Source organism: Patagioenas fasciata, chromosome 2 (assembly GCF_037038585.1).
Source record: "Patagioenas fasciata isolate bPatFas1 chromosome 2, bPatFas1.hap1, whole genome shotgun sequence".
In the NCBI taxonomy this organism is placed as follows: Eukaryota; Metazoa; Chordata; class Aves; order Columbiformes; family Columbidae; genus Patagioenas; species Patagioenas fasciata.
Window position 1 is genome coordinate 18,121,339 of NC_092521.1, and position 26,213 is coordinate 18,147,551.

The 26,213-nt window shown below is 38.1% G+C and overlaps 1 protein-coding gene across 5 annotated transcripts in view; it reads left to right on the forward strand.

The window, feature by feature from the left end:
* CSMD3 (CUB and Sushi multiple domains 3) overlaps nt 1–26,213 on the forward strand; it is a 637,009-nt gene that overhangs the window by 213,348 nt on the left and 397,448 nt on the right. For all 5 annotated transcript variants that reach the window (XM_065830155.2, XM_071803847.1, XM_071803848.1 and 2 more), the window contains exon 6: nt 9,689–9,801. In XM_065830155.2, coding sequence (XP_065686227.1) covers nt 9,689–9,801 — 113 coding nt within the window. The remainder of the gene's footprint in view (nt 1–9,688; nt 9,802–26,213) is intronic.

The following is a 26,213-nucleotide window of genomic DNA, read 5'->3' on the forward strand; positions in this document are numbered from 1 at the left end:
CTATGTCTCCAAGATTCTTTAGTGTGAATCTGGCAATACTGGTATCAACAGAAAGCCCAGCAAATATGACTTTTCCCCTATTACTGGGAAATGGCCACAGGCTTTGTGTTGATCTGACAGTGGGACTGTCTTAAGTCTCTTCTGAGATGTCTTGACCTGAGCCAGTTTTAGCTTGTTTGAGCTCTGACAATTGCCTACTTTTCATATGGCTGATATGTGACTATCACGTAAAGGTCTGACAACCCTAGGCAGTTACTGTGTAGCACACATTGTCTCTCTATGTTGGCTGGAGCTGGAGAAGGGTGGAAATCAGTGGGGAAAAAAAAAAAAAAGAAAGAAAAAGCGAGCTCAGTTAAGCGAACATCAAATAGCCCAAAACTGATTCAAGGTTGAGGAGGGGGAGTTTTATCACTAGCAGATTTCCAGGGATGACCTCAGGATACTGTTGATTCAAAATAAACATTTTCTCCTTCTGTTTGGGAAATAATGAAGTGCTGATCTCAGGTCAGTGAGGAACACTGAAATGGCACCAGGGAAAGGGGATGGATATTTGGAAGATTTCTTTAGTTCAAGAAGGTACTAGTATTACTAATGAGATTTTTCGATATTTATACTATTAGTCCATTAAAGCATTAATTGGACAAACAGTAAGTTTTGGCTCAATCTCTGGGGTGTTCTTTTATGCCCCAACAAGATTTTGTGTGTAAGAAGCTATGTAACACTGCTGCATCTGTGGTCTATTTACCATCAAGTTGTACTACCAGGTGCAATATTTCTTTGTTTGGTTCATTTATTAACACTTACCAGAAAGACTGAAGAACAAGCTTCCTTCCCCTATGAAAGAATAAGATGTTTGCAATGTTTTAAGAGGGGTGAACTATGTAAACCTCTCACAGATAATGGTCCCAGTTATTCAGTTTGACTGCTACCTAAAGAAGTAATCGATCAGATACAAGTTGTATTCAATGCAGTTCTATTTAGACCAGCTGTGAAAGCAGAGGGAAGAAATGTGCAGAATTCCAGGGAAAACATTCAGATAATTACATTAATCCTTCAAACTATCCAGGGTCCTCAGCTGTCCAAATAAGGCCCTCAGAGATTTGAGGTTCTTGAAAGAGAGTGTCCTACAGGCTTGCTTTAGGACATACAGGAAAACAAATCCAGTGGGAGGTCTTGATGTCTATCAGTGTTGTGTTTATTACTTATGTCAGTAACAACACATCGTTTGTAACACGGACTAACATTTCAGAGTATGTGGATTTGGAAGTCTCCATTTACCTTTTGTCATACTTCATCCTCACAGCTAAACTGAGGAAGTGTGGGCTGGATGATAGGGTAGTGAGGTGGACTGTGAACTGGCTGAAGGGAAGAAGCCAGAGAGTTGCGGTCAATGGGGCAGAGTCTAGTTGGAGGCCTGTATCTAGTGGGGTGCCTCAAGGGTCAATACTGGGACCAGTATTATTCAATATATTCCTCAATGACTTGGATAAGGGAATAGAGTGTACTGTCAGCAAGTTTGTCAATGACACCAAACTGGGAGGAGTGACTGACACGCCAGAAGGCTGTGCTGCCATCCAGCGAGACCTGGACAGGCTGGAGAGTTGGGCAGGGAAAAATATAACAAAATATAACCAGGGCAAGTTTAGAGTCTTGCATCTGGGTAGGAACAACCCCAGGTACCAGTATAAGTTGGGGAATGACCTGTTAGTGTAGGGGAAAAGGACCTGGTAGACAGCAGGATGACAATGAGCCAGCACTGTGCCCTTGTGACCAAGAAGACCAATGGCATCCTAGGGTGTATTAGAAGTGGGGTGGTTAGTAGGTCAAGAGAGGTTCTCTTCCCCATCTGCTCTGCCCTGGTGAGACTGCATCTGGAATATTGTGTCCAGTTCTGGACCCCTCAGTTCAAGAAGGACAGGGAACTCCTGGAGAGAGTCCAGCGCAGGACAACAAAGATGATCAAGGGAGTGGAGCATCTGCCTTACGAGGAAAGGCTGAAAGAGCTGGGTCTCTTTAGCTTGAAGAAGAGGAGATTGAGGGGTGACCTCGTTAATGTTTATAAATATGTAAAGGCTGAGTGTCACAAGGATGGAGCCAGGCTCTTTTTGGTGACAACCAATGGTAAGACAAGGGGCAAGGTGTACAAACTGAAACACAGGAGGTTCCATTTAAATTTGAGAAGAAACTTCTTCATGGTGAGGGTGACGGAGCACTGCAACAGGCTGTCCAGGGAGATTGTGGAGTCTCCTTCTCTGGAGACATTCAAAACCCGCGTGGACACCTTCCTATGTAACCTCATCTAGGTGTTCCTACTCTGGCAGGGGGATTGGATTAGATGATCTTTCAAGGTCCCTTCCAATCCCTAGCATTCTGTGATTCTGTGATTCATTATTCTGCCAAGCCAACAGATTAATTGGGAAATCTTAGACATGTGAACATCTGGCTTTGTAATATACAATCTCCTTCTGAAGTTAAAGAGTATTTCTTAATCTTGGTACTTCTCAACATTTCATATCCACAGTACTATAAACTTTCATTAATCAGTCAGACCTTTATTCAGTCCCTAATAATCATACAGTGGTTTCTCATAGACTTGCTTTATAAGACATTAATTTCATTTCGAAATTGAACTTTTTACAACATTGCAAAGGCATGACAGGGTTTTCCTGTATTTCAACACTGACATTTTTAAACAAAGACTTTTTTTTCAGTCTACCAGGCATCATAATGAACTTGACAAAAAGCCATAGGGTGAATTATTTTTATCCCTCTAGCTGAATAATTCTAAAATTAATCAATAGGTTATTAAAGTACTTTCCAGAACAATATAGAACTTTTTTTCCACTTCTCCCCAAACATTGGCTTATTTAAGTTTTCATTTGTTTCTTTTATATATCAGAAATAAGTTATTACAGTAGATTTTATACGCAGAATTTAAGTTTAGTTCTAAATAGCTCATTAGGTTAAATTTGAAGTGTGGCAATTTACTGTTCTAAAAATTAAAAAAATAGCTTTTGTCAGTCAATTTGCTTCAAACTTGGCAATGTCCTGATTCTCAATTAAATAAAATGCTTAATCCTACTACAGGCAGTTTTACAGGAACTGACCTTAGGAACCAGGTCTTTTATTTACTTTTACCTTTGCAACAACTTAAAATTTGATTGATATATATTACCCTGCAACAACTAACAGAAAGCTACATTTTACACACTTTTCTTCTGCTGCTTTTTCTTTATTTTTCTGATGCATATTTAACTTTGAGAAAGAGATGGTTTTAGCAGCAGAAGTCTTTGTCTTCTTCTTCAAGCCTGAATTAGTGCTGTTTACTTTCTTTTTTCTGTTCTCTTTATTTACACGCTTGCTGTACCTCCAAGCTTATCTTTCTCTTACTGTGTTGTTTCTAGTTTTCACTATTTGAAGACGTAACTGGGAAATTTTGTAAATTTTCATATTGTAGTTACCTTTCAAATTAGTCTATTTTCTCAAGCCAGACTTTTATCTCACTAGATGGTCAATTCCAGAATCTTCCAGGGAATTAATGACTTGCATATACTGGATGCACATCCAAGAGCATCCTTGATATTCACCTATAAGTTGAACTTCACACATACAACTCAATTAAAAACTCCCCTTGCACAGAAGTTTTATAGCTTCTGTCGCAGAGATGTGTCATTAAGTCCTCTTCTGTAATATAGATATGTCAATATTGTAGATATTAATGTTGCATAAGTGTAAGCTACAACTAAAACCCTAAGAAATCCATGGGTCTGAAAATACTTACTTTCATGTTACTTCAGTTTTTCTATTGGAAGTGCTTTCATGAAAGAACAATTTACAGTTAGTTAGTCATGATGCAACATCAGGAGGAGATGTTGGCACTCTTGAGGGCAGAGAGGCCCTGTAGAGGGATCTGGACAAACTGAAGAACTGGGCAATCACCAACCACATGAAGTTCGACAAGGGCAAGTGCTGGATTTTGCACCTGGGACACAGCAACCCTGACTGTACATACAGACTGGGGAATGAGAAGCTGGAGAGTAGCTCTGCATAGAGGAACCTGGGGGTTCTGGTCGACAGCAAATTGAACATGAGCCAACAGTGTGTCCTGGCATCCAAGAGGGCCAACTGTGTCCTGGGTGCATCAAGCACAGCGTTGCCAGCTGGGTGAAGGAGGTGATTGTCCCGCTCTGCTCTGCACTGGTGTGGCCAAACCTGGAGCATTGTGTGCAGCTCTAGGCACCACAGTATAAAAAGAATGTAAAGCTACTAGAGAGTGTCCAGAAGAGGGACACAAAGTTGGTAAAGGGTTTGAAGGGGAAGCCGTATGAGGAGTGGCTAAAGTCACTTGGTTTGTTTAGCCTGGAGAAGAGGAGACTAAGAGGAGACCTCATGATGGTCTACAGCTTCCTCACAAGGGGAGCAGGAGGGGTAGGCACTGATTTCTTCTCTCTGGTGACCAACGATAGAACCCGAGGGAATGTCAGGAAGATGCGCCAGGGGAGGTTTAGGTTGGATATTAGGAAAAGGTTCTTCACCCAGATGGCAGTGGAACAGGCTCCTCACGGAGGTGCCACAGACCCAAACCTGACAGTATTCAGGAAGAGACTGGAGAATGCCCTCAGACACATGGTGTGAATTAAGGGGTTGTCCTATGCAAGGGCAGGAGTTGGACTTGAGGATCCTTGTGGGTCCCTTCCAGCTCAGGACATTCTATGATTCTATGATCTGGTTGACCTATCTTGTTATTAAAAGATAACTGAAAATATCTAATACCAGGTAATATTTATCTGATATCTTCAACAAAATTCAAATCTTGAGTTCTCAGTTTAGACAGCAATAGATTTTGTGAGAGGTAGAAGAAGTTGTTTTTGGATTGTTTGACAGTGTATGTCAAAGTGTCCTTGCTCTGAAATGGTTTACTATAATTTGTATAGAACACTTTGGGAAAAAAGAAGAATGAGGAAAAAAAGTGAGCCTGCAAAGTTGTTATGCAATAGACATTCACATTCATAAAGACTGCTATTAATACCCATTAATATCATCACTGGAATTGGCAACATTAAGGGTATCAATAGACCTAGTCATACAAAATACTTATTTAGTGCTTGATGAAAAAGTTAATGGTTAGGTTAGTGTTTGAACCCCAAAGTAAATAACTTTCTAACTGGGTTGATGGAACAAGAGGGATATCTTAAATTAATCATTAAATCATTCAGGACCTTTTACATCAAACCAAGTTTTAAATATTCAGTTAGTTTCAGCTTTGCTTCTTCACTGTGAATCTGGTTATTTATAAACATTCAGATTTATTAAATCAGAGACCAGAGTTTTAGTCTTTAATCCACTAATGCATGTCTATACATCTACCTTGTGGGGTGGATCTTTTTACAGAAGTTGTTAATGTTGAGGCTTGTTACAAGGATTGTTGTGTTATGGGATCAAGGCAATAGCAGACAACAAAGGAGAGGATGTGAGAAATCTTTACTAATAAGTATATGTTGTATACAACTACTGAAAACACAAAAGCTATAAGTGGTTGATACTTCACATTTGTGTTCAACACACTTGTTCCCTAGTTTAACCAAAACTCAACCAAACCGGATAAATCAGGTACTGTTCTTTTGGGTAAGTAAGTCTTTCCTTCCAAAGAGACATGAGGCCACTGCCTTTTGTAGTGTTTGCATTATGTTGTATAACTATTAAGCCCCACTGATATGCACATGTACATGGATAATAGGCCTTACCAAAATACGTGATACTTTGCCATTTTTAATCAAACTTTTTATATAGCAGTTTTATCTTAACAAATAATGCCAAAGATTCCACACAGCTGCATTTAACATCAAGACAAGCACTTAAGATTTTGTACTGCATAAGTATGAGTGGTGAAATCTATGTGTGCACCTAGTCATGCTGAGATGTAAGTCTGTGTTAGCCTGAGGCTTTGATAGTAATAGAATAGGTTTCAGCAGAGCATGTAGATGGGGTATCAACCTCAAATTCCTTTTTTGATCAATTCCATCACTGTGAATCTCTTGGCTTGTAAGAAAATGTTGGAACTCTAGTCTTCATTAGAAAACTTTTGTGTGAAAAACTTTGCTGCATATTTTTCTAACAAAAATACTTTTCCTATTCAGAATACATTTGGACATGTTTAGTGCATACACTCAGGCTTGTATTAGTTGGGTTTATATTAGTGGAGCTTGTGTGTTTGTTACTTGATAGTAATCTTTCTTCAAAATTAAAATGTACATGTTTTGCAAATAAATCAATTTCACTAAAAGAATACCTGATTTGATGTCACTGATTTCTGCTCCAAACAAATAAGTAACACACAACACTTAAATTCCACTACCATTGCATATAGATTCAGACAGAATAAAATGGAATTGGGAACTTAAGTAGAGCAAGGATTGCCTATTTGACTCTTAATCTCCTACCCCTTATATCTAAGTTTTGTAGTGTTTATATCCTTCAAGCTTTTTACACATTTGTTCACTGATCTGATTTTGAGCTTTTACCGGACATTTGAAATCTGTACTTTTTGTCTCTCTTCATACCTGTATCATATCTAAATTACTTCTTTTGTTTGTATGTTATATACTATGTTTTATCTGACTAATCCAGAAAAAGCTTCTGAGCCTCTTCGTAATGAGAAGACAAAGGTATCACTGCAGATAAGCAATGTATGAAAAATAAAATGACAGTATGAATGAAAGCAGTTGCTAAATATTTTTGCCATCATTTCTGTAAGAATAAGAAAGATCATGTCTATGAAATTTGTACATAATCAAGCATTTTTGTCTTATTATTTATATCTTCTACTAATCCTCATTTATTTGCTACCTAGCTTTAAAGAACCATTTTTTTTTCTGTTTTAATTTCTGTTTGTAAGAACTATAGTTTTAGAAGATTTTTGATCATGAAAGCTAGTTTGTTGCACTAAAAAAGACAGGGATTTTATGTATTGGATGGATGTAATAGAGTATGTGCATTATGCTATTAAAAAAAAAAAAAAAAAAAAAAAAAAACAAAAACTAACCATGAATTCCACTTTGCAATACGAAGTGAGAATTTTGTAATAGATTTTTGAAGGAAAATAAAGTATTAATTGACTTCACTGGATTAGAGTTAGCCTAAAGAAGGGTAATTTTTTAAAAAATTTACCTCCTAAATAGTGTAGAAAATAAGGGTATGGAGGCACAATGCTGTTATTAAGAAGAATAAAATTCTGACTCTCAAAAATGTTAGTGCCATATTTCTTCTGTAAACTGTGAATTACTCAAATTTTCAAACCAATAAGATGCAGACTAGAATATCGCAGACACATCTACATGCATAACCTTATGCTTTTACTAATTCCTTGATTAGAAACTAAGATACATTATTTCAGTAAGCACAGGTTTATTTTTTTAAATACATTTTATGTTAGATGACAAACTATCTACTGTAAATGTTGTTTACTACACTTAGTAGTTAAATAATTTAAATCTCTGCTTCATAACCAATGATTTGAGGATTCCCCATGAACATTTCTAAGAGTATATAAAAGACTACTGCAAAAAGGAGCCTTCTGTCTGCTGACTTAAATTTGCTATGCAGTTTTCTGTACAGTTTGAAGGGGACCTACATCTTTTGAACTGTAAAAAAAACATCAGGCAGCTGCATTTCCTTTATGGTAGATATGGTGTGTTTTGGTTTTTTTTTTTTTTAATTTTAGGAAAATGCCTGAGATGATGTAGTGTAGCTATGCTTGCAATAGCAGCTGGCACAGAAGTAGGTTGAACTGCCAATGCATTATGGTAATGGTGAACAGCTTTACAATTTGTTGAGAAGATAAATTGATGTGAGAAAAGGGGCAGTTATATGAGCAGAATAAACAATCATCTTTTGCCAATGGCCATTATAAATTTCATCAGCCTGCAAATCTAATTTCTGGGAACAATCCCATAGAGATTAGGAAATATGAAGATCAGATTTTATGTAACTGTGAATTTAGTTAGAACTGAGCTGCTATCAGTATGTATTTAGTTAGAGTCATCTTAAGTATAACTTGTAGCTGTCAAGGATTTATGCGTTAATGAATAATTGATAAGACAGGTAAGCTTAATCAGATATTAGGTATCTAAAAGATAAAGCTAATGTTCTACCATGAAGATGAAGTTTTCTTATGTCTTGGAGAATAAAGTTGTAGTTCATTTTTCACAAGTTTTTTGATTCTTGACGAGAAACCTTGTTATAGGCAGAATATATACTAATGAAAATTGGTGCTAGGAAATGTATTTTACAGACCTCTTCCAGTAATAGGTTTATTCTCAAATATGCAAGCGGTGAAAGGTTGTTGCCTCTATGTTGCTTAACAATTGCTTACAGGGTGAGAATTTAAATAAAAGCTATTGTGTTTTAGGTAACAGTATTATATAGAGAAATAACCATACGAAAAAGGATGGCTAATTAAACCTCTACCTTCAGAAACCAAGTCTCAAGCTGAAGTATATTTCTTACATTTGTAATGAGATATTTGTAACAACTTCAGCCACTTAGTGTTTCATGCAGAAATTCACAGTGAGAAAGCAGAAAGATTCTGTGTTTTCTAATCAAAAGGTGTAGGCTTCTGCCTCTTACACTGAATACATGTCATAGCACAGTTCTCACTTTAAATATGACATTTCAAAAAATGAAAATGAAATTTAGTAGCTAGATAGAACAACGCACCATATAGTAAACCTAACCAGAAAAGAAAATTCATCTGTTTGGGGGGCTTTTTTTTTCCCCATTAAATTCTGGATATCAGTATTATATAACTTTATGAAATTTCCAGTGATTTGGAAGAAAACATTTTGGTGTTGATCGGATGGCAAATCAAAAAAAGAGAGATAGGAGGCCCACCAAGTCCACCATTTGAATAACCAAGCAGTTAAGGGGCCCATTGCTAGCTCGGCAAACAGAAAACAAAACAACAACAAAAAAAAACAACAAAAAGTCCAGGTAATTTTGTATACTGAGTCTAGTGGCTTGGAGTTAATTTCCTTCATAAAATTCCAAATAGTGCTGTGGTTTGGATTTCTGACTGAACCAGGGATGACAACGTACCAATCCACCATAATTCCCTACTTTTCTTGTACATTAAATTACTAATTTTAAGATTCACTGAAGTGATGGAGTATTTCTTACCTCTTTGTACACCAAATTTAGAAAAATACTCTCAAAAAATAGCTGCCTGTTTTATAGTTTTAGGTGGTGGTATGCATAACCTAAGGTCTCTTACTCCACATCTTGAATGTGACGGTCACTGGGTACAATCCTTTTCCTGGTGCCCAGAGCAGTGTTTTGCCTAACCTGTTAACTCACCTGGATAGACAAAAACTCTTTCTAACCTGAATGTCATGTACTTTCATCATGATAGTGCTGTGTTTCATCAATGTGACTGTGTGGTTTTTGGATTAATGTTAATTTGTATCCCGTCACTTGGTCATGCAGCGTGGACAATCTTGTCTATTCACGCTTGTCATAATATAGATTCATTGATAAATAAGAAGTCCCACAGAAGGCAAGTCAACGAATGTGTGTTTGAAATAAAATAGTTTTCCATAGAAGACCTTTATCAAAACTTTATGAAAACCTACAGATCTTCATCCCTGATATTTTTAAAATATTTTAATAATATTTTTTCTTTATTTTAATTCAGGCTTTCTGGAATGAATATACCACCTCCAATTATCAGCAACAAAAACTGGCTGAGACTACATTTTGTAACAGACAGCAATCACCGATACCATGGATTTAGTGCTCACTACCAAGGTACATTTAAAGAAACACATTCTTTGTTGTGGTTGTTTTTGTTAAGAAAAAAAAAAATAAAGTGCTCCTACATTTAGACAGTCCTAAAATTACATTCAGCCCTTTGAAGGCAACTATGAGGCTGACATGGGCCCCGGTGAAAATGAGTTTGACATCCCTGTTGTAGAGGAAATGGGAAGGGCCATTTTAAAAATTCTCATGAAGTTATAGTTTGCATTTGCATAAATGATAAATTCATTTGTGCAACCTGTTCTATCAAATTACAGTATGTTAGAGTATGGGTGGCGTAGTACCTACTGCACCTAAATACAATTATAAAAAATTACAGAAAGATATCTGCTTCACTTTACACTTTTAAATACTTAGCTTTTAAAGTGGTCCTAATATTCTGAATGATATTGAGCAACAGATACACAAATAATGTTTTCGTCATTAAAATATGTATTTACCTCTATGGTTGTATGTCACGTTTGTAAAACAGTGAGTAAGTTTCTACTTATTCACTATAATCTCTTACTACCTATTTCTCAATGCATTGTGCTATCAAGACCTAATTAATCTCCAAGATTCTTATCCACTGTTTTTATGAACAAGCATTATTTTGAGTAAGAGTGAAAGTATCTGAAGCATTAACTGGGGAATATCACCATTTGGAACAAGGTCATTGTAAAGATGAAGTGCTAATGAAAAGTGAGCTTCATTAGTGTATGGTAATGCTGACTGCTTTTTCACAAGCATTACTGTAAATAATATTTTTCAATATCTACATTGTGTCAATGGATCTTCATGGAAGCGTAACCCTTTCTGTGCTTTTGTGCTTTTCCGTTTATCTCATGAAAAAATAATCAAGGCATTTTGAATGAGATTTAGTTCAGGAATTTCTTTTACAGTTCTCTATAGGAAATTTAACATACAAAAATATTAGCTACATAAATATTTGCAGAATCTGGTAAAATTAATCAACTAATGTAAAAATTGCAAGTAACAAAAGACTAATTTTTAAATGTAATTGATCTTTTGTAATAGTAAACTTTTTACAACTGTGTGTGATTGCCTCAGATAACACATTCTATACAAGAATAACGAAAATTCGATTGCTATTTCAGAAAGTACTGTATATCTCTACTTAGACTTCCTGAGTTCATAGATGTTCTGGGATGTGTATTCCTAGTTAGTTTAGATAAAAGGAGGGTTCCTACTGTAGTTCCAGGGCTGCTATAACTGTTTTCAGTTATAGTGTACTTACTCATTTTTCACATTGTATGCTTCATACTAAATATGATAAACCACACTCTTCTGAGAAATGGCTAGCTTACAAGACTGTTAAAAGACATAAAGTAGAAACTTTCTGATTGGATCCTATCCCACAACTGAGTAACCATGGCATAACTATTTTGGTGTTTTATGTGAAGTAATTTCAATTATTGAGATGTTAATTTTTGAATTACTGAGGAAAGTAGAACAAACTCTGTCTCAGATGACACACATAGTTACATTCCTGCTAAAAGTGTGATGTGATAGGTAATGAAAGAGAATCGGCTTTTGTTCAGTTTCAAAATGTGTTTTCTGCAAGTCGCATAAAACATATAAGTTGGTAGATGTAAGATATTTGAGTATGCTGTGTATCTTTCAAAGTGTACTCTGTACTAAGTTGTGAGATGCTGCAGTAGTCCACCATGCTTAAAATGAAGAAAATATCTTTTTACAACTCTATGAAAAAAAAAAAATAGATAGTAAATAATTTCAACACATGAAAGTATTAAATGTGGATATGCAGGCCAATATGATCACTGAAATTTAATCTTGATAGCAGAAAATGAAAAAATGCATCATCAAGTAACATGGAGGAGTGGTTTCTGAGTCAATGGTAGGCAAAAAGAGAGAGTGTGAGGCAATTAAATAAACATATTAAAAATATTTCATATCTTTATAAACAAATAAAAATGCATACTACAAAATATTTTGGTTTGTCAAGACCTTTGTTTTTTTCAGTTATAGACAACCTTAAGCATTTTTTGTAAAAAACATTTAAAAGCAGTAATTTCACTAGTGTGCTGACATGAGCTGTCACAAAAGCAGATGACTGTTAAAAATAATTTAAAAAAAATCGCAAAGAGCTGTGTAGTACAGATACATGTGTCTGTTTTCAGGTGTTTGTTTCCGCATCACACTGCAATACCTGTAGTAAAAACCCATTCTTTTCCTGGTTTAATTAACATAGATGTTACTTTAACATCTCTCTGACTTTCCTACTTGAAACTTAAGCTTTCCTATGTGCCACCACTATAACCAGAATTGGCAATTTCCTACCGCTTCATCTACTTTAACTATCTTTATTGTTGCATGTTATGAAGAAGTCAGACTCCAAATTTTGAACTTCAGAACTCTACGTAGTTTTTACTTCATCACTGTTTGACACTTTAGCTCTCTTTTCATTAAATCACTCACTTGAATTTCTGGTTTTGTTTGTACAATGACACATTTTGTGCTAGTGTATTTGGGTGGTGGTTTGACCTGGAGTAGCACACTACACACTACACCCCTACACTGGAACAGAGCAGAAATTAGGAAAAACAAGGGAAAAGTCACGGATTGAAATTAAGATGAGGAAAATCACTCATCAACTATTGTCTTGGGCAAAATAGTCTTAATTTAAAATATTTAATTACTGATTTGGGTGTTGAGAAACAAAACCAAATATTTAAAAATTAGGGAAAACACATTTCCTCTCCCCTTTTTCACGCTTAACTTCATTCCAGCCACTTCTTTCTCCCCTTTCTCTATCTATGTCACAACAGATTGCACTCTGTCTCGATGATGTAACAGGCAGTGCAGGAATCTCTTTCTGCTGCTCCTTGTTTCTCACTGTTTTCTTCCGACATTCCTTCCTTCTTACTCATTTCCTCTGCTCTGATGTGTATTAGCCATGAGTCACAGTCTCTCAGAGGAAGAATGTGCTCCAACGTGGGTTATCCATGGGCTCCAGTCCCTTTGAGGGTGTTACGAGCTCTGAAATGCAGCCCTCCTGCTCTGTCCTTGTTCTCAGTGTTTACTGCCTTTTCTTAAATACATTTTCACGGAGGCACTGCAAATTCTGCTGATGGGCTCAGTTGTGTCCTGTGGTGGGTCTGTTGTGGAGCCAGCTGGAATTAGCTATGACCAGCATGGGACAGCCCCTGACCTCCCATCACAGAGGTCACATATGCAACCCTTTTGATCCCCTGCTACCAAAATCCTACCATTTGTACCAATGGCTATCTGAAAAAAAAACTTGTTGGTTGTTTTATTAAAACAAAAGAAAATAAACAAAGTTCATGGCAAATTTTTAGTCAGGATGTGAAATAAACAAATCTTAGTTTCTGTTCTTTTATATTTATGAAAATTGTTTTTCTCATATTATTTTTCACAAGGCAGCCTCACATGGCCTAGCTTCAGTGTGATATCTAAAGCTACTGTGGCCTAGACGTTCGAAAACAAGACTAAAAATGATGCTACACAAATTCTCAAAATCTAGCTGCATATTAAATAAACCAAAAAACAAAAAACCCAAAAAAACCTGCATAAAACAAACAAACAAACAAAACAACAGAAAACCTCGGGTATTACATAATCTTTCATAAACATGCTTTTAATTTCATTAACTATCACATCTTTCCTAATTTTCTGTTAAAGGCTCCAGTCTTGTAAACACCCGTGAAAATATTTAAATTGGCTTATACAGAACAAATGAAATTTACCGAGGTGCTTTAAACTATGGAAAAAACTCAGCTTCATAGAAGTATATTGTCATGCAGGCTATTTGTATTAATTTATTTTAATATGCATTTTAATTCACAAGAGATATTGACTTATACAATATTTAAAATGTGTTTGTCAATGATAATCAAAGTTATACATGTCAATTAAAATATAATCAAAATGTTTCCCTACCCAGATTGTGGTGTCATAACCAAGACACACTTATTCTTGCTTGTCTGGTCACCTGTGTTTCAGCACTTTTTATTCCCTGAGGATTTTTTGTCTTGATGTTTTCTGTCCTATTGCTTGGATAAAATTTATTTGAGTTAGAAACTGTTGGCTGAAGTAGAGCCAAAGTTTGTTTGGATCTTCCCGAAGGTGCTGCTTCAATGTTTCTTGGCACTGGTAATCCTCTTTTGCTGTTTCTAAAATTAGTTGTACTTTTTTACTCCATCTATTAACAGTTCCTGTAAAACTTCATTTTATTTGCTGCTCTTTGCACTCCATCACTTAAGTATAAAACCACAATATTATCTAAGCGGACAGAAGGGATTAAGTTAGCCTCACGGCTTCCAGTCTCACAGGCTGGCATATACAAACTTCAATATTCTTTACGTCAAGCATACCTGTACTCCCAAAGGGCTTTTGGAAGATAATTCCTCATTTTCTGATAGTTAAACATTAGAATCTGCAGCTTTGCTGGTTTTTGAGATCCAGCATCTTCCTTCTCTCTCTCTCTCTCTCCCTCTTTCTTGCTCTCCCTCCCTCCTCCTTTAAAGCTCTGGAAGGTTTCAGTAGTAGCCCTTTTCTTGCTATTTATTTCACTTGTGAAATCTATTTCTTAACTGATTTTACTTTCTTCCCTCTTCTCTTTGTCTCTATTTAAGCCGTGTACAAACTAATGCTTCTACTTCGAACAAAATAATATAAAATATGTCAATTGAGTGCACAATTGCATCTGCCTTTCATTAAGAATCTTTGCTTATAGGACAATACGATGAAGAGATTAAGTATATCCATGAGCTTTTCAAAATGAAATAAAATTCAGCTGTCATGCTCATATTGAAAAGCATGCAAATGGTTTCTCTATTTAATACCTGACAGTCAGCTGAAGTTGGATAAATGCCAGCCCTTTCAATGTGTGATGCAATAAAGAGAAAACTGATGTTGAAAAGTGTTTTCTCTGCTTGATTTTCCATTGTTCTGTTCTTCTTCGTTCTGTCATTTATATATGAATAGAAATGTATCTTCATTCAGAAATGATTTATGGAGTTCAACTTGACTTAGATTTTTTTTGTTGGTTTTGCTTTGAGAGAGAATTCAAAGCAATTAGAAATCAGGTAAAGAACAAAAGTAAGCAGCACTAGGTTGCCTCAGAACATCATGGCTAAAGTTGCCAGAAGGCGGAAACTGTCTTGATCACTTTATTTCAGAACACCTAACAGTTTAAACAGAATTTTTCATTCATACCTCATCTCAAAAGCTGTTGAAATGAACACTACACAGTACTACTGCCATTAGACTCAGCAGTTGTAGCTAAGTCTTAGGTGAGATTCAGCTCCAAGACACCAAAATGTCCTTATATTGTAACCTGTAGGTTTAGACACATATAGGTAGCTAAGCCAGGAAGCCGTGGTATACAGTTCAGCTATAAATTAATATATGTGCACTGATGTATGAAATCACCTAGGATATTCTTATGGCAGTGGCAGAAGTGCAGAGCTCTTCTGGCAGACAAACCAAGGTGCTGTGAAGCAGTATGTTATGAAGTGTCAAAATTGCACCAACCTAAACTACGTATTGTGGAGAGTTTCTGGCTGTGTGCTGTGAACAAGCCAGAGCTTGATGTGGCTGTGGTGCAGGCTGAGACCTACACAGAAGGTTTTTCCTGAGACACCAAAGACAGAAGGGAAGTAAACAGAAGCTGGTCTGCCCTCGACCCAGGCTGCAGGAGGGGCGCTGTCGGTGGACAGTGCCCTACAGCTAATCACCATAGTGGGGGGGAAGAGTGACTGCAAGTGTAACCAATCGTAGCCTGCACTTGCCACATGGCCTTTGGGTAAAGAGTATATAAGGGCTGGAAAAACGTGGTCTGGTGGACATTGATATTCAGTGTTGTTAAGAGTTCATCAAAGGGTACTGATGTTAAATTCATATTGAATTAGACTCATTACTCTCGCCAGCCCGCCCGTTCATGCTCAAAGAGGTTCTGCTGGCAATTTTCATTCTCAACATCATACATCATATGGTAGCAGAGGATTGGTTTGAAAGCAGAATACTCCGGAGCACAATTTACTGCAGTAAGCAGCATCCTTAAAGACGGAGCCAAGCCGGGTTGTAGGGGAGTGTGCTTTGTCCAGTACAAAAGACAAGCACCAGACGAGCTGGCCACTCGTCTCCTACTTAAGACCGCGCTGATAAGATAATGGATATTGAAACAGCCGCGGCACTGTTGACGACTATTCTCTCTAAGCGATATCGAATCGTCACAGGAAAAGTTAATCACATTGATTTTTTTAGCTCAGAAGTGGGGACACTTTGGAGAAATTCCACTTTTGTTTTCCCCAACAGAATGGAGATCAGTGGGGGCCACTGTGTGGGATAAAATTATCAGAGGGGAAGAAGAGAAAGAAATTAAAGCCTTGAGAGAATTGTGGAAAACTGTGTTAGAATCATTAGAAGTAATGAAGTTGGAACCATGCGCTGCCCTGAGAGCCGCGAGGGCGCTTGTCCCAGAACAAACCTGGACTGATAAAACTTGTTGGCCAAAAGAAAAGAGGGGCCTGTGGGCTACTCTGTGGGGTCTGCCTGCCGTTCAGGGTGGTCGCGGGGTCCTGGCTCAGCCAATACTCTCGCAATCCAATCTGCAGCGGGAGTTGGAAACTTTGCAGCCGTTAAACAAAGAACTGGAAGTTTCCCCCTTTGAGTCTCTGGGGCAATGTGAGAAGAAAGCAGAAGTGCAGCTAGTTGACTGTCCGGATGTGGGAGGCCCTGAGTGCTGCCCTCCTCCTACCACTCCGCCTCTGCCCTGCCCCGAGTCAGACACGCCCCCCTCCGAGACTATCGCAGCAGGACCGGCCGGGGCGCTGGGGCTGGGGCCGGGGTCGCCCCACAGCTTGCCTCCGCAAACACCTGCGGAAGTTTCTTGTGAGCCTCCTTCTACATCATTGGGGTCACCTCAAGCAGTAGAGCAGTTACTGCAAGTTATTACCAGCAAGCTTAAACAACGACTTGCGAGTGTCAGATGTAGAGAAAAATAAGAAACAAATCGAGTTTCAAAAACCAGCTTGCTTTCCACAAAGAGTGCAACCAAAGGTACCTATAGATTCTACTGACCAACTGCAGCCCCAACGTGGCAGATGGTCAGGGGTCATCAAAGATGCCATCCTAGAAGGTGATTGGTCTCCAACAACATTAGCCCTACCAGTAATTCAAAATATGAACACCCAGACAGCGGTATGGGAACCACATGAATGGAAAATTTTACAGCAAGCAAAACAAACAATCACCAACTATGGTATACGTTCAGAAGCTACCAGACAAACAAGAACATCTCCGAACCTGTATTACAATCAGCAACCAACCGTGAATTAGGTTTCTTTCACCTCAACAAGCCAAGCACCGCAGGAAGCCTCGGAATTGTTGTGGAAACAGCAGTAGATATAACATTGACCAATACAGCAGTTCATAGAATACCAACAAACGCTAAAGGACCTTTATTTCGACAAGATAGTCTCATTGGAGGTCTACTGATTGGCCGTTCTTCTGCTAGTATCAAGGGTCTTATAGTAATACCAGGGATAATTGATGCAGAGTTCACAGGAACTGTTCAAATCCTGACCTACACTCTGCATCCGCCAATTTTTATTCCTTCTGGCAGTAAAATAGCTCAGGTAGGAGCATTGGAAAACTGCCTATCAATGCTTCCAGGAGTTCCTCCAGCATCCTCAACAGAAAAGTGTGATAAAGGATTTGGATCGACAGGTCCTGCAGTTTGCTTCACCTCATCAATGACTCAGCATCCCATGTTACATGTACAACTATTTCGATCTGATTCTACTGTTGTTGTAGATGTAAATGCAATGCTTGATACTGGAGCTGATGTCTCCATCATTAGTCAATTCAAATGGCCACGAAAATGGAAACTTCAAAAATCAATCTCTTCCACTGTATCTGGAGTAGGGGGTCAAACTACTCCAAATATAAGTGTTGATCCCATTTCCATCAGTTTCCCTGAAGGTCAATGTGTGACCCTTAGGGTGTATGTAATGGAATTGTCAAGCAGCCTTGAGGCGCTTATTGGCCGTGACATCTTGGGGCAGCTTGGTGCCGTGTTAACTACTTCACCTTTTCCTTAGTGGTCACTGGAAAACGGTCGCCCAACCCTCCATTGACCTGGTTAACAGATAGCCCTGTTTGGGTTGACCAGTGGCCATTAACAGAAGAGCGACTGCAAAAGGCACATGAATTAGTAGAAGAGCAATTAGTTGCAGGCCATATCAAGCCTTCTACTAGTCCATGGAATACCCCAATTTTTGTAATACCAAAAAAGAGTGGAAAGTGGCAATTATTACATGACTTGCGAAAGGTAAATGATCAAATGCAAGCCATGGGTGCCTTACAGCCTGGATTACCATCACCTGTAATGTTACCAGAAAATTGGCATATTCTGATTGTAGATTTAAAGGATTGTTTCTTTACCGTTCCTTTACATGAACAAGATACACAGCATTTTGCATTTACACTACCTTCTGTAAACAAAGCGGAACCAGCTAAAAGGTATGAGTGGGTAGTGCTACTGCAAGGTATGAAAAATTCTCCTACACTGTGCCAAATGTATGTTGCATGAGCACTTCAACCTATTTGTGCATCATGGAGACAAACAATTATTTATCATTATATGGATGATATTCTGTCAACAAGCTGAGTTCACAGAAAGTTCCATAGTCCAAATTACGATCAAACTCAAAGAAAAGGGGTTGGTCATAGCTCCAGAGAAAGTTCAAAAGTCTGCACCTTGGAAATACTTTGGTTTGTCCATTTGTGATGCACAGATTCGTCCACAAAAAAACTGAATTACATACTGATTTACAGACATTATATGATGTCCAAAAATTGTTAGGGGACATACAATGGATTAGAAATTGCATAGGCATTACTAACAATGTTACAGCACCTCTTACTTCACTTCTAAAAGGAGGTGATCCAGCTAAGAAAATAAGCTTAGAGTCCATGCATCTCACATGTCTTTCTGATATTATACAAAAGGTACAGACAAATTGGTCTAGCCGAAGACTTTCTGACTGATCAATTTCCCTTCTTATTAACAATCTAGAACATCCGTGTGCAATCATCTGCCAGTGGCAAAACAAAGATGGGGAATTCCCCATAGATCTTGCTACAGATTCTTCTTTTTGTGCGACTGTCAGATTGAAAACAGAAAATGATTTACGATTATTAGAATGGGTTTTTCTTAGTGTCCAACCAAAATTCAGTATTCAAACAAGACCAGAAGCAGTTGGAGAACTGATTCGAAAAGAAAGATCTCGAATATTAGAAATTAGTGGTCAGGAACCAGATGACATCAGTATTCTGATAAATGGAGCCGATTTAGAATGGTGGTTGAGACATTTGGTGCCTATTCAGAATGCATTATTAGGATTTATAGGCAAGGTACATTCACGACAACCAAAAGGGAAGCTATGACAATTCCTTAAAACAAATCAGTGGTTAGAAAGAAGCAAACTAAAAGCAAAACCTGTTGAAGGGCTTACAGTATATACAGATGCAGGAAAATAAAGACACCAGGCAGCATGTGTCTGGCAAGAGAATAGTCTGTGGAAACGGCATTTAATTGAAGGTTCAAAAGAGGATTAATTGCAGACTTTAGAGCTCACAGCAGTAATATGGGCCTTAAATAATTGGCTGAAATCTGCTTTGAATGTTGTCACAGATTCTTTGTGTGTAGCAGGTGTAATACCCAGAATGGAAAATGCTCTGCTAAGACAATCGAATAATCCTCGATTAGGAAAATAGTTGAGAGCTATTTTAAATCAAAGAAAAGAACCCTGCTGTGTGATTCACATCCGCAGTCATCAATGGAATCTTGGTCTAGGTGAAGGAAATCAAATTGCAGATAGTTTAGTAAGTTCAGTACAGCACATGCCTCCAACAGATACATTCCAACAAGCGAGACAAAGTCATGAGAACTTTCATCAAAATGCCAGAGGTCTCCAAAGACAATTCGATTTAACTTTAAATGAAGCACCAAGTATTGTACAGGCATGTCCCCAGTGTGGAAGCCGGATGTTAGGTATAGGAATCGGTGTCAATCCTCGAGGTTTAAAAGCCTTAGAAGTATGGCAAATGGATGTGACACGTGCCAGAATTCGGAAGACTTAAATATGTGCGTGTCACAATTGATACTTTTTCAAAAATGGTATGGGCTACTGCTTTACCAGGCGAAAAAGCACAACATGTATGTAAACATCTCACAGCTTGTTTTGCTGTAATGGGTGTTCCAGAAAAGCTTAAGACAGACAATGGCCCTGCCTATGTTAGCCAGAAAGTTAGAACTTTTCTAATGAAATGGGGAGTGAAACACGTTACAGGTATACCTCATTTCCCAATGGGCCAAGGAATCATCGAGAGGGCACATCAAATGATTAAAGGGTATTTGAACAAACAGAAGCAGGAAGAGTTAGATTGTCAACAGCACTTAGCAAAGGTGTTGTTTACCTTGAATTATTTATGTTTAACTGGAGACCATGCGGAGCCTCCTATGATCATTCATCATTATCAGATCAGACTAGGAAGGAAAAACACTTTACCAGAATTCATGGTGAGAGATCATGATCCCACCACTGGAATGTGGAAGGAACCAGTACCTGTTATTTTTAATGGTAGAGAGCATGTGTCTCTCCACAGATCAGGGTCCATTATGGGTTCCAAGACAAGCAGTAAAGCCGGAGTTGAAGCAAATTCAACCGAATCAACTCCCTGCAACAGAACCTCCAGAGGTCACAGAGTGAGGCGTAACCTTTGCATTAATTTAATTGTGACATGTATGTGTAATATAGTTATATAAGTAGATCTTTAAACACCACTACCTTCTGAATAAGTTTATCAACACCCAGCACATCGTTTGTTACATGTTGAGTACTGTTAAACCAAAGTTCTTGGAATTTGTTTAATCAATCCATTGCAACATTTAAATGGCAATGGAATACCTCAAGTTTACTAAGAAGAAAAATACTAGTGCATGGTTTGACAACCATGACAATTGCAATGATCTCCTTTCCATAGGGCCAGAGCCACAGGAAATCGAACCGACTGATTTTTTGGTTTTAAAAGAGTAACAAATTGGCTTGGCCTAGGGGGGTGGATTAAGGGTTTATTGCAAAGTGCATTGTTTACATTGATTGTTGTTGTTATTGATATGTTATGCATAAGTTGTTTTTTATCACGTATCAAAGAAGGATTAGGACGCATAACTAATCAAGTCTGGCTTGTCCAAAAAGAAAAAAAAGGAGGAATTGTGGAGAGTTTCTGGCTGTGTGCTGTGAACAAGCCAGAGCTTGATGTGGCTGTGGTGCAGGCTGAGACCTACACAGAAGGTTTTTCCTGAGACACCAAAGACAGAAGGGAAGTAAACAGAAGCTGGTCTGCCCTCGACCCAGGCTGCAGGAGGGGTGCTGTCGGTGGACAGTGCCCTGCAGCTAATCACCATAGTGGGGGGAAGAGTGACTGCAAGTGTAACCAATCGTAGCCTGCGCTTGCCACATGGCCTTTGGGTAAAGAGTATATAAGGGCTGGAAAAACGTGGTCTGGCGGACATTGATATTCAGTGTTGTTAAGAGTTCATCAAAGGGTACTGATGTTAAATTCATATTGAATTAGACTCATTACTCTCGCCGGCCCACTCGTTCGTGCTCGAAGAGGTTCTGCCGGCAATTTTCATTCTCAACATCATACTTCAACGTATGGGCAACTCAGTCTTCCCCATATGTAGCTAATCTTGTCAGTGCAGGTTACAGGTCAGCTGACCACATTGTAAAGGTTGAATAGAGGTGCTCTAGAGTAAATGAAATATCTGCATGGTGTTGGCAAATTAGAATTTGCCGGAGACCATGCCATTCTGGCACAGAAACTAGAAGGCAGGGAACAACACCTAAAATGATAACCATCATACAGGCAGCTGTTATGCCCAAGGGGTGCATAATTAAATCACTACATTCCACTTACTACACTATTTTTCCATTTCTTATGATAGTTTTTACACCCTGTGCAACTATAGACATGCAGAGCTACGTGTCTTAATCTCAGGTTGATTCTCATATAGCATGACTACTCACTTACTGAAATGGCTTTTTACGACTAGCATACTCATGGCTTTGAGATTACCTGACAGAAATTAAGGTGTCACATTGTGTCACATCTGTAGAAGTCTCCTACTTGAATAAGAAGTGTGCCTGCTTCTGCTTAGGGCAGTGTAAATAAGTTGCTGTTTGTTTTGGTAAGTCATTTAACAGATGACAGATTTTTAGGGGTTTTTTAGACAGAGATTTAGTTCTTAGACTTGTAAGTTTGTGACTTTTCAGAACCTGAACTCCTATTGTCAAAACAGCCCAGATGGTTATCTCATTTTGCAATGAATAGAGAAGAAAGAAGCCCTGTCCTCAGAGAATGAAAGAGAATTATTAGGGCTTCTCAGCAGAAGAACAAAATGAATGTGAAGTGGTCTAATACAGGCAGTGACATGAATTGTATTAGAATTATTTCTGCTGGATTATTTACTCCCATGTCCATCCATTCCTCCTTCCCTAGACAGCATTTTCAACTCTTTTTTAATTCTAGGATGTAATTTTTTATTTTGGAGGGTGTTTTTTATATACTGTTAAATACCCACACAGTGATTGTTTTGATAAGAAACAACAGACAGATGTAGAGAACCAGAAAAAGAAGTAACTGAATGTAAGATTTTTGTGTCTTGCCTCATACTCAGGTTTCCTATGTATTTTCTAAGCAGACTGCATAAATTATTATGCAGAATTATCCCTTCTCTCTGTTTCTTCTCTTTGACCTAAACACAGGGTTGTTTATTTGTTGTTTACATGCTTAGATGCTTGAGAACACTTGCGCTTTTGAGAGAAATCATACCCTCATGATCCTGAGGATAAAATTAGAGTAGTTATTTAGTTTTAAATGTAATTGTATAAGCTGGACAGCTATGTTTTGGGCATAAATTATGTGAAATATAGTTGTATTACTCTTTTAAGTGTTTCTCAGTCCTTTATTATTTGTGAAGACGGTAATAACACTATACGCATGAAGACTGAGTAATATGCCAAATAGTCTCCTTCCTAAAGATAGGAATGACACTATTTTTTAAATAAAAAATTAGATCAAAAATTCTGCTCTGGAATATTAATATGGAAGTGACCTACGAAATATATTATGTCAAAAGTTAAATAAAAGACTATTGTTTTTACTAATTCACAGTATAGGTAAGTTTGAGGACATTTGGCTTTACTCTTCAGAACTAAGTTCAAGGTTATTTAATTTGAGAAATAATAGTACTGTTTTTGAAGTATCCCCCAAATGCCTTAGTAAATAAGGAGTCAAATCTATCTAATGAAAAGTTATTGTTTAATGAATTCCACTCCAAGGAAGGAAAGAATTTTCTGAACTACTTTACCATTTTCCAGCTACACTTTCTCTATCTTTGTTCCAGTCAATGGATCTTTTAATAGTTCAAAATATGTATTCCTTTATTTTTGTACTGTATCAGTAGCAGTACCATAAAGCTGAGAGAATGTGACTTTTTTACCCCATTCACAGGAATCTGGAAATTAATTAAACATATACCTCAGTTTAATAAAGTGTTTTCATTTAAATGCAGCTGAGGCAATAAGCCTTGCATACTAGTGAACAGCATTCTATGGAATTTGTTAATCTGTAATATCAGTAACTAGTACCCTAGAGAGTCTCAGTTTCCTTAGATCTTCATTATGTTAAACATCACTATAATTCGTATTTAAAAGAAAACTTCATGAAAGCCCTCTGAGAACTATGCTGGTCATATTTTTTCTGTTTCTAAGTCTATTTGAAAATTGTCAGAACAGTTGAGTAGCAATGTGAATATGAGAGTGTTTGTAACATCTCTTAAGAGTTTTTTTTCTTTTAATTATTAACTTGCTTGGTTTAAGGGATGTCAATATATATCCTTTTTGCTGAATCTTATATAAATATTAACATTGTTTTACATTTTCAGAATATGAAATTAGCCTAATTCACATTGCTTTATGCGTTTTCCATTCCAGTATTATTTTTTTCAGAAAGCTCATATATTTTGGGATTATTAACATGACGCATGACTTTTCCTGAGTGTCACCTATATTTAACAAATTTACAAAGCTTTGCTCTTGAGTGGTGAGAAGAAGTTTACTTATGAACTGAGAAACAGAGGTTGCAAACTGCGATTAGGAGAAAAAAGAAAGGAAGGGGAAAAAGAAATATTTGTATCCGGAACTCCAAAATAGTTTGCCGACAGTTTGTAATGGAAAGGGATAAGTAGGAGAAAAACAGAATGCCAAGTAAAGTGATTAGAGTGGAGAGTGAGGGATTGTGAGAAAAAGATTTAAGCAAGAAGACCAGCAGTACTAAGGAGATTGAACGTGAAGAGAATCTGTTGAATAGTTCTGACTCACTGGATAAGAAAACTTCTTGTATAATGCATAACCTGGTTGGAATCTAGGTTGTGCTAGTGGATAAAAATTGTCTTTAAGAGGTAGCCAGGACAAAATGTAGAGGAATAAAATGGCCTGTGTGGAAAGAAGTCTTCGAAAATTATTCTGGCAGTGTCCTCAAACTACACTGCACGGCTGTGAATATGTTCTTTCTTGCCATGAAGTAGCTGAAACCTACCAGATAATTTTGGGTCAACAAGGTGTTTTTTACACTATGTGGAGTGGACTGAGGATCTGCTAAAAATATTGTCATGCAGAGTTGGCTATAATTCCTTTGTATTATCATTTTGAAGAAATTAAAGGGGGATTTGTGAATGACATATGAAATTTAAGTTACTCTAAGAAGCAGCTTAGGTATCATAAGATCATAGGATAACTCAGGTTAGAAGTGAACCACCTACTCAAAATAACCTGGATGTCAAGACCATAGAATCACAGAATGGTTAGGTTTGGAAGGGACCTCTGGAGATCACCTAGCCAACCCACCTGATCAAGCAGGTTCACCAGGGTAGATTGCACAGGAATGTATCCAGATGGGTTTTGAATGCCTGCAGAGATGGAGACTCCACAGCCTCTCTTGGCAGCCTGTTCCAGTGTTCTGGTACCATCAAGGTAGAGAAGTTTTTCCTTATATTCAGATGCAACCTCCTGTGCTTCACGTGCCCATTGCCCCTTATCATATTGTTGGGCACCACTGAAAGGAATCTGGACCCATGCTCTTGTTATCTACCCTTGAGTTATTTTAAAACATTGATGAGATAGCCCCTCTCAGTCTTCTCTTCTCCAGGTTGAACAGACCCAGCTCACTCAGTATCTCCTCATAAGAAAGATGCTCCAGAACCCTAATCATCTTTGTAACTCTCCGCTGGACTCCCTCCAGTAATTCCTTGTGCTTCTTAAACTGGGGAGCCCAGAACTGGACGCAGTACTACTGATAAAGCCAGTGTGCTCAAGGGTTTATCCAGTCCTCTCTTGAAAAGTAATGTCTCTAGGCAATCTGTTCACAGACACCCTGTCCTCACAGGGTGTAAGTCCCTCCTTATATCTGTCTGGAACTTCTCTTGTTTCAACTTTCCTCTTGTCCTCCCACCTTGTATGTATTGGAAACACCCTTCTGAAGTTCTCTTCTCTGGGCAGAACAAGTCCACCTTCCTCAGCCTCTCCTCACAGGGAAAGTTCTCCAGTCCCAGATGGTCTTGGAGACCATCTGAAAACTCACTCTCATTTATCAATTTCTTCCCAGGGCCTCTTCCTTTTGGTGAGCCTCAAAATGGACACAGAACTAACAAGTGCTAAACACAGGTGGGGATAATTTCTTCCATCAGTGTATCAGCCATGCTACTGCTGGCTCACATTCATATTGCTTTCCACCAGGACCCACAGGACGTTTTCAGCAGGTCTGTTCCCCAAGCAATCAGGCTCCAGACTTTCCTGTTGCCAGGGGTTGGATTTGCCCCTGTTTATTTTCATAAGATTCCTCTTGGCTCAATCCTCTGGCCTGTCTTAGATTCCTCTGGATCTCAAGCCTGCTTTTAAACATATTGTGTATTCCTCCCAACTTGGTGTTACCTGCAAACCTAATGAGAGCCCAATCCATAGCTTGCTCCTAGTCCTTGATAAAGGTAGTAAACAAAACAGATCACAAGATAAAGTCCTACATGCTACACTTATTACAATCCTCTAAGAACAGTATGACCCACTAACCACAAACCTGTGACCCATGCCATCAAACCAGGTTCTCTGCTCTGCTACTTGCCTTTGTCACTCCCCTTGGTGCCTTGAATTAATTTCATGGTAACTGCATCCAGGGCTAACATTGATTACCATGTCTCCAACCTGCTTCTCCTTGTTAGTGAATAGCAGATACAGCTGTGCATCACCCCCGGTTGCCCATCCAGTATGTCTATCAAGAAGTTGTCCCTGACA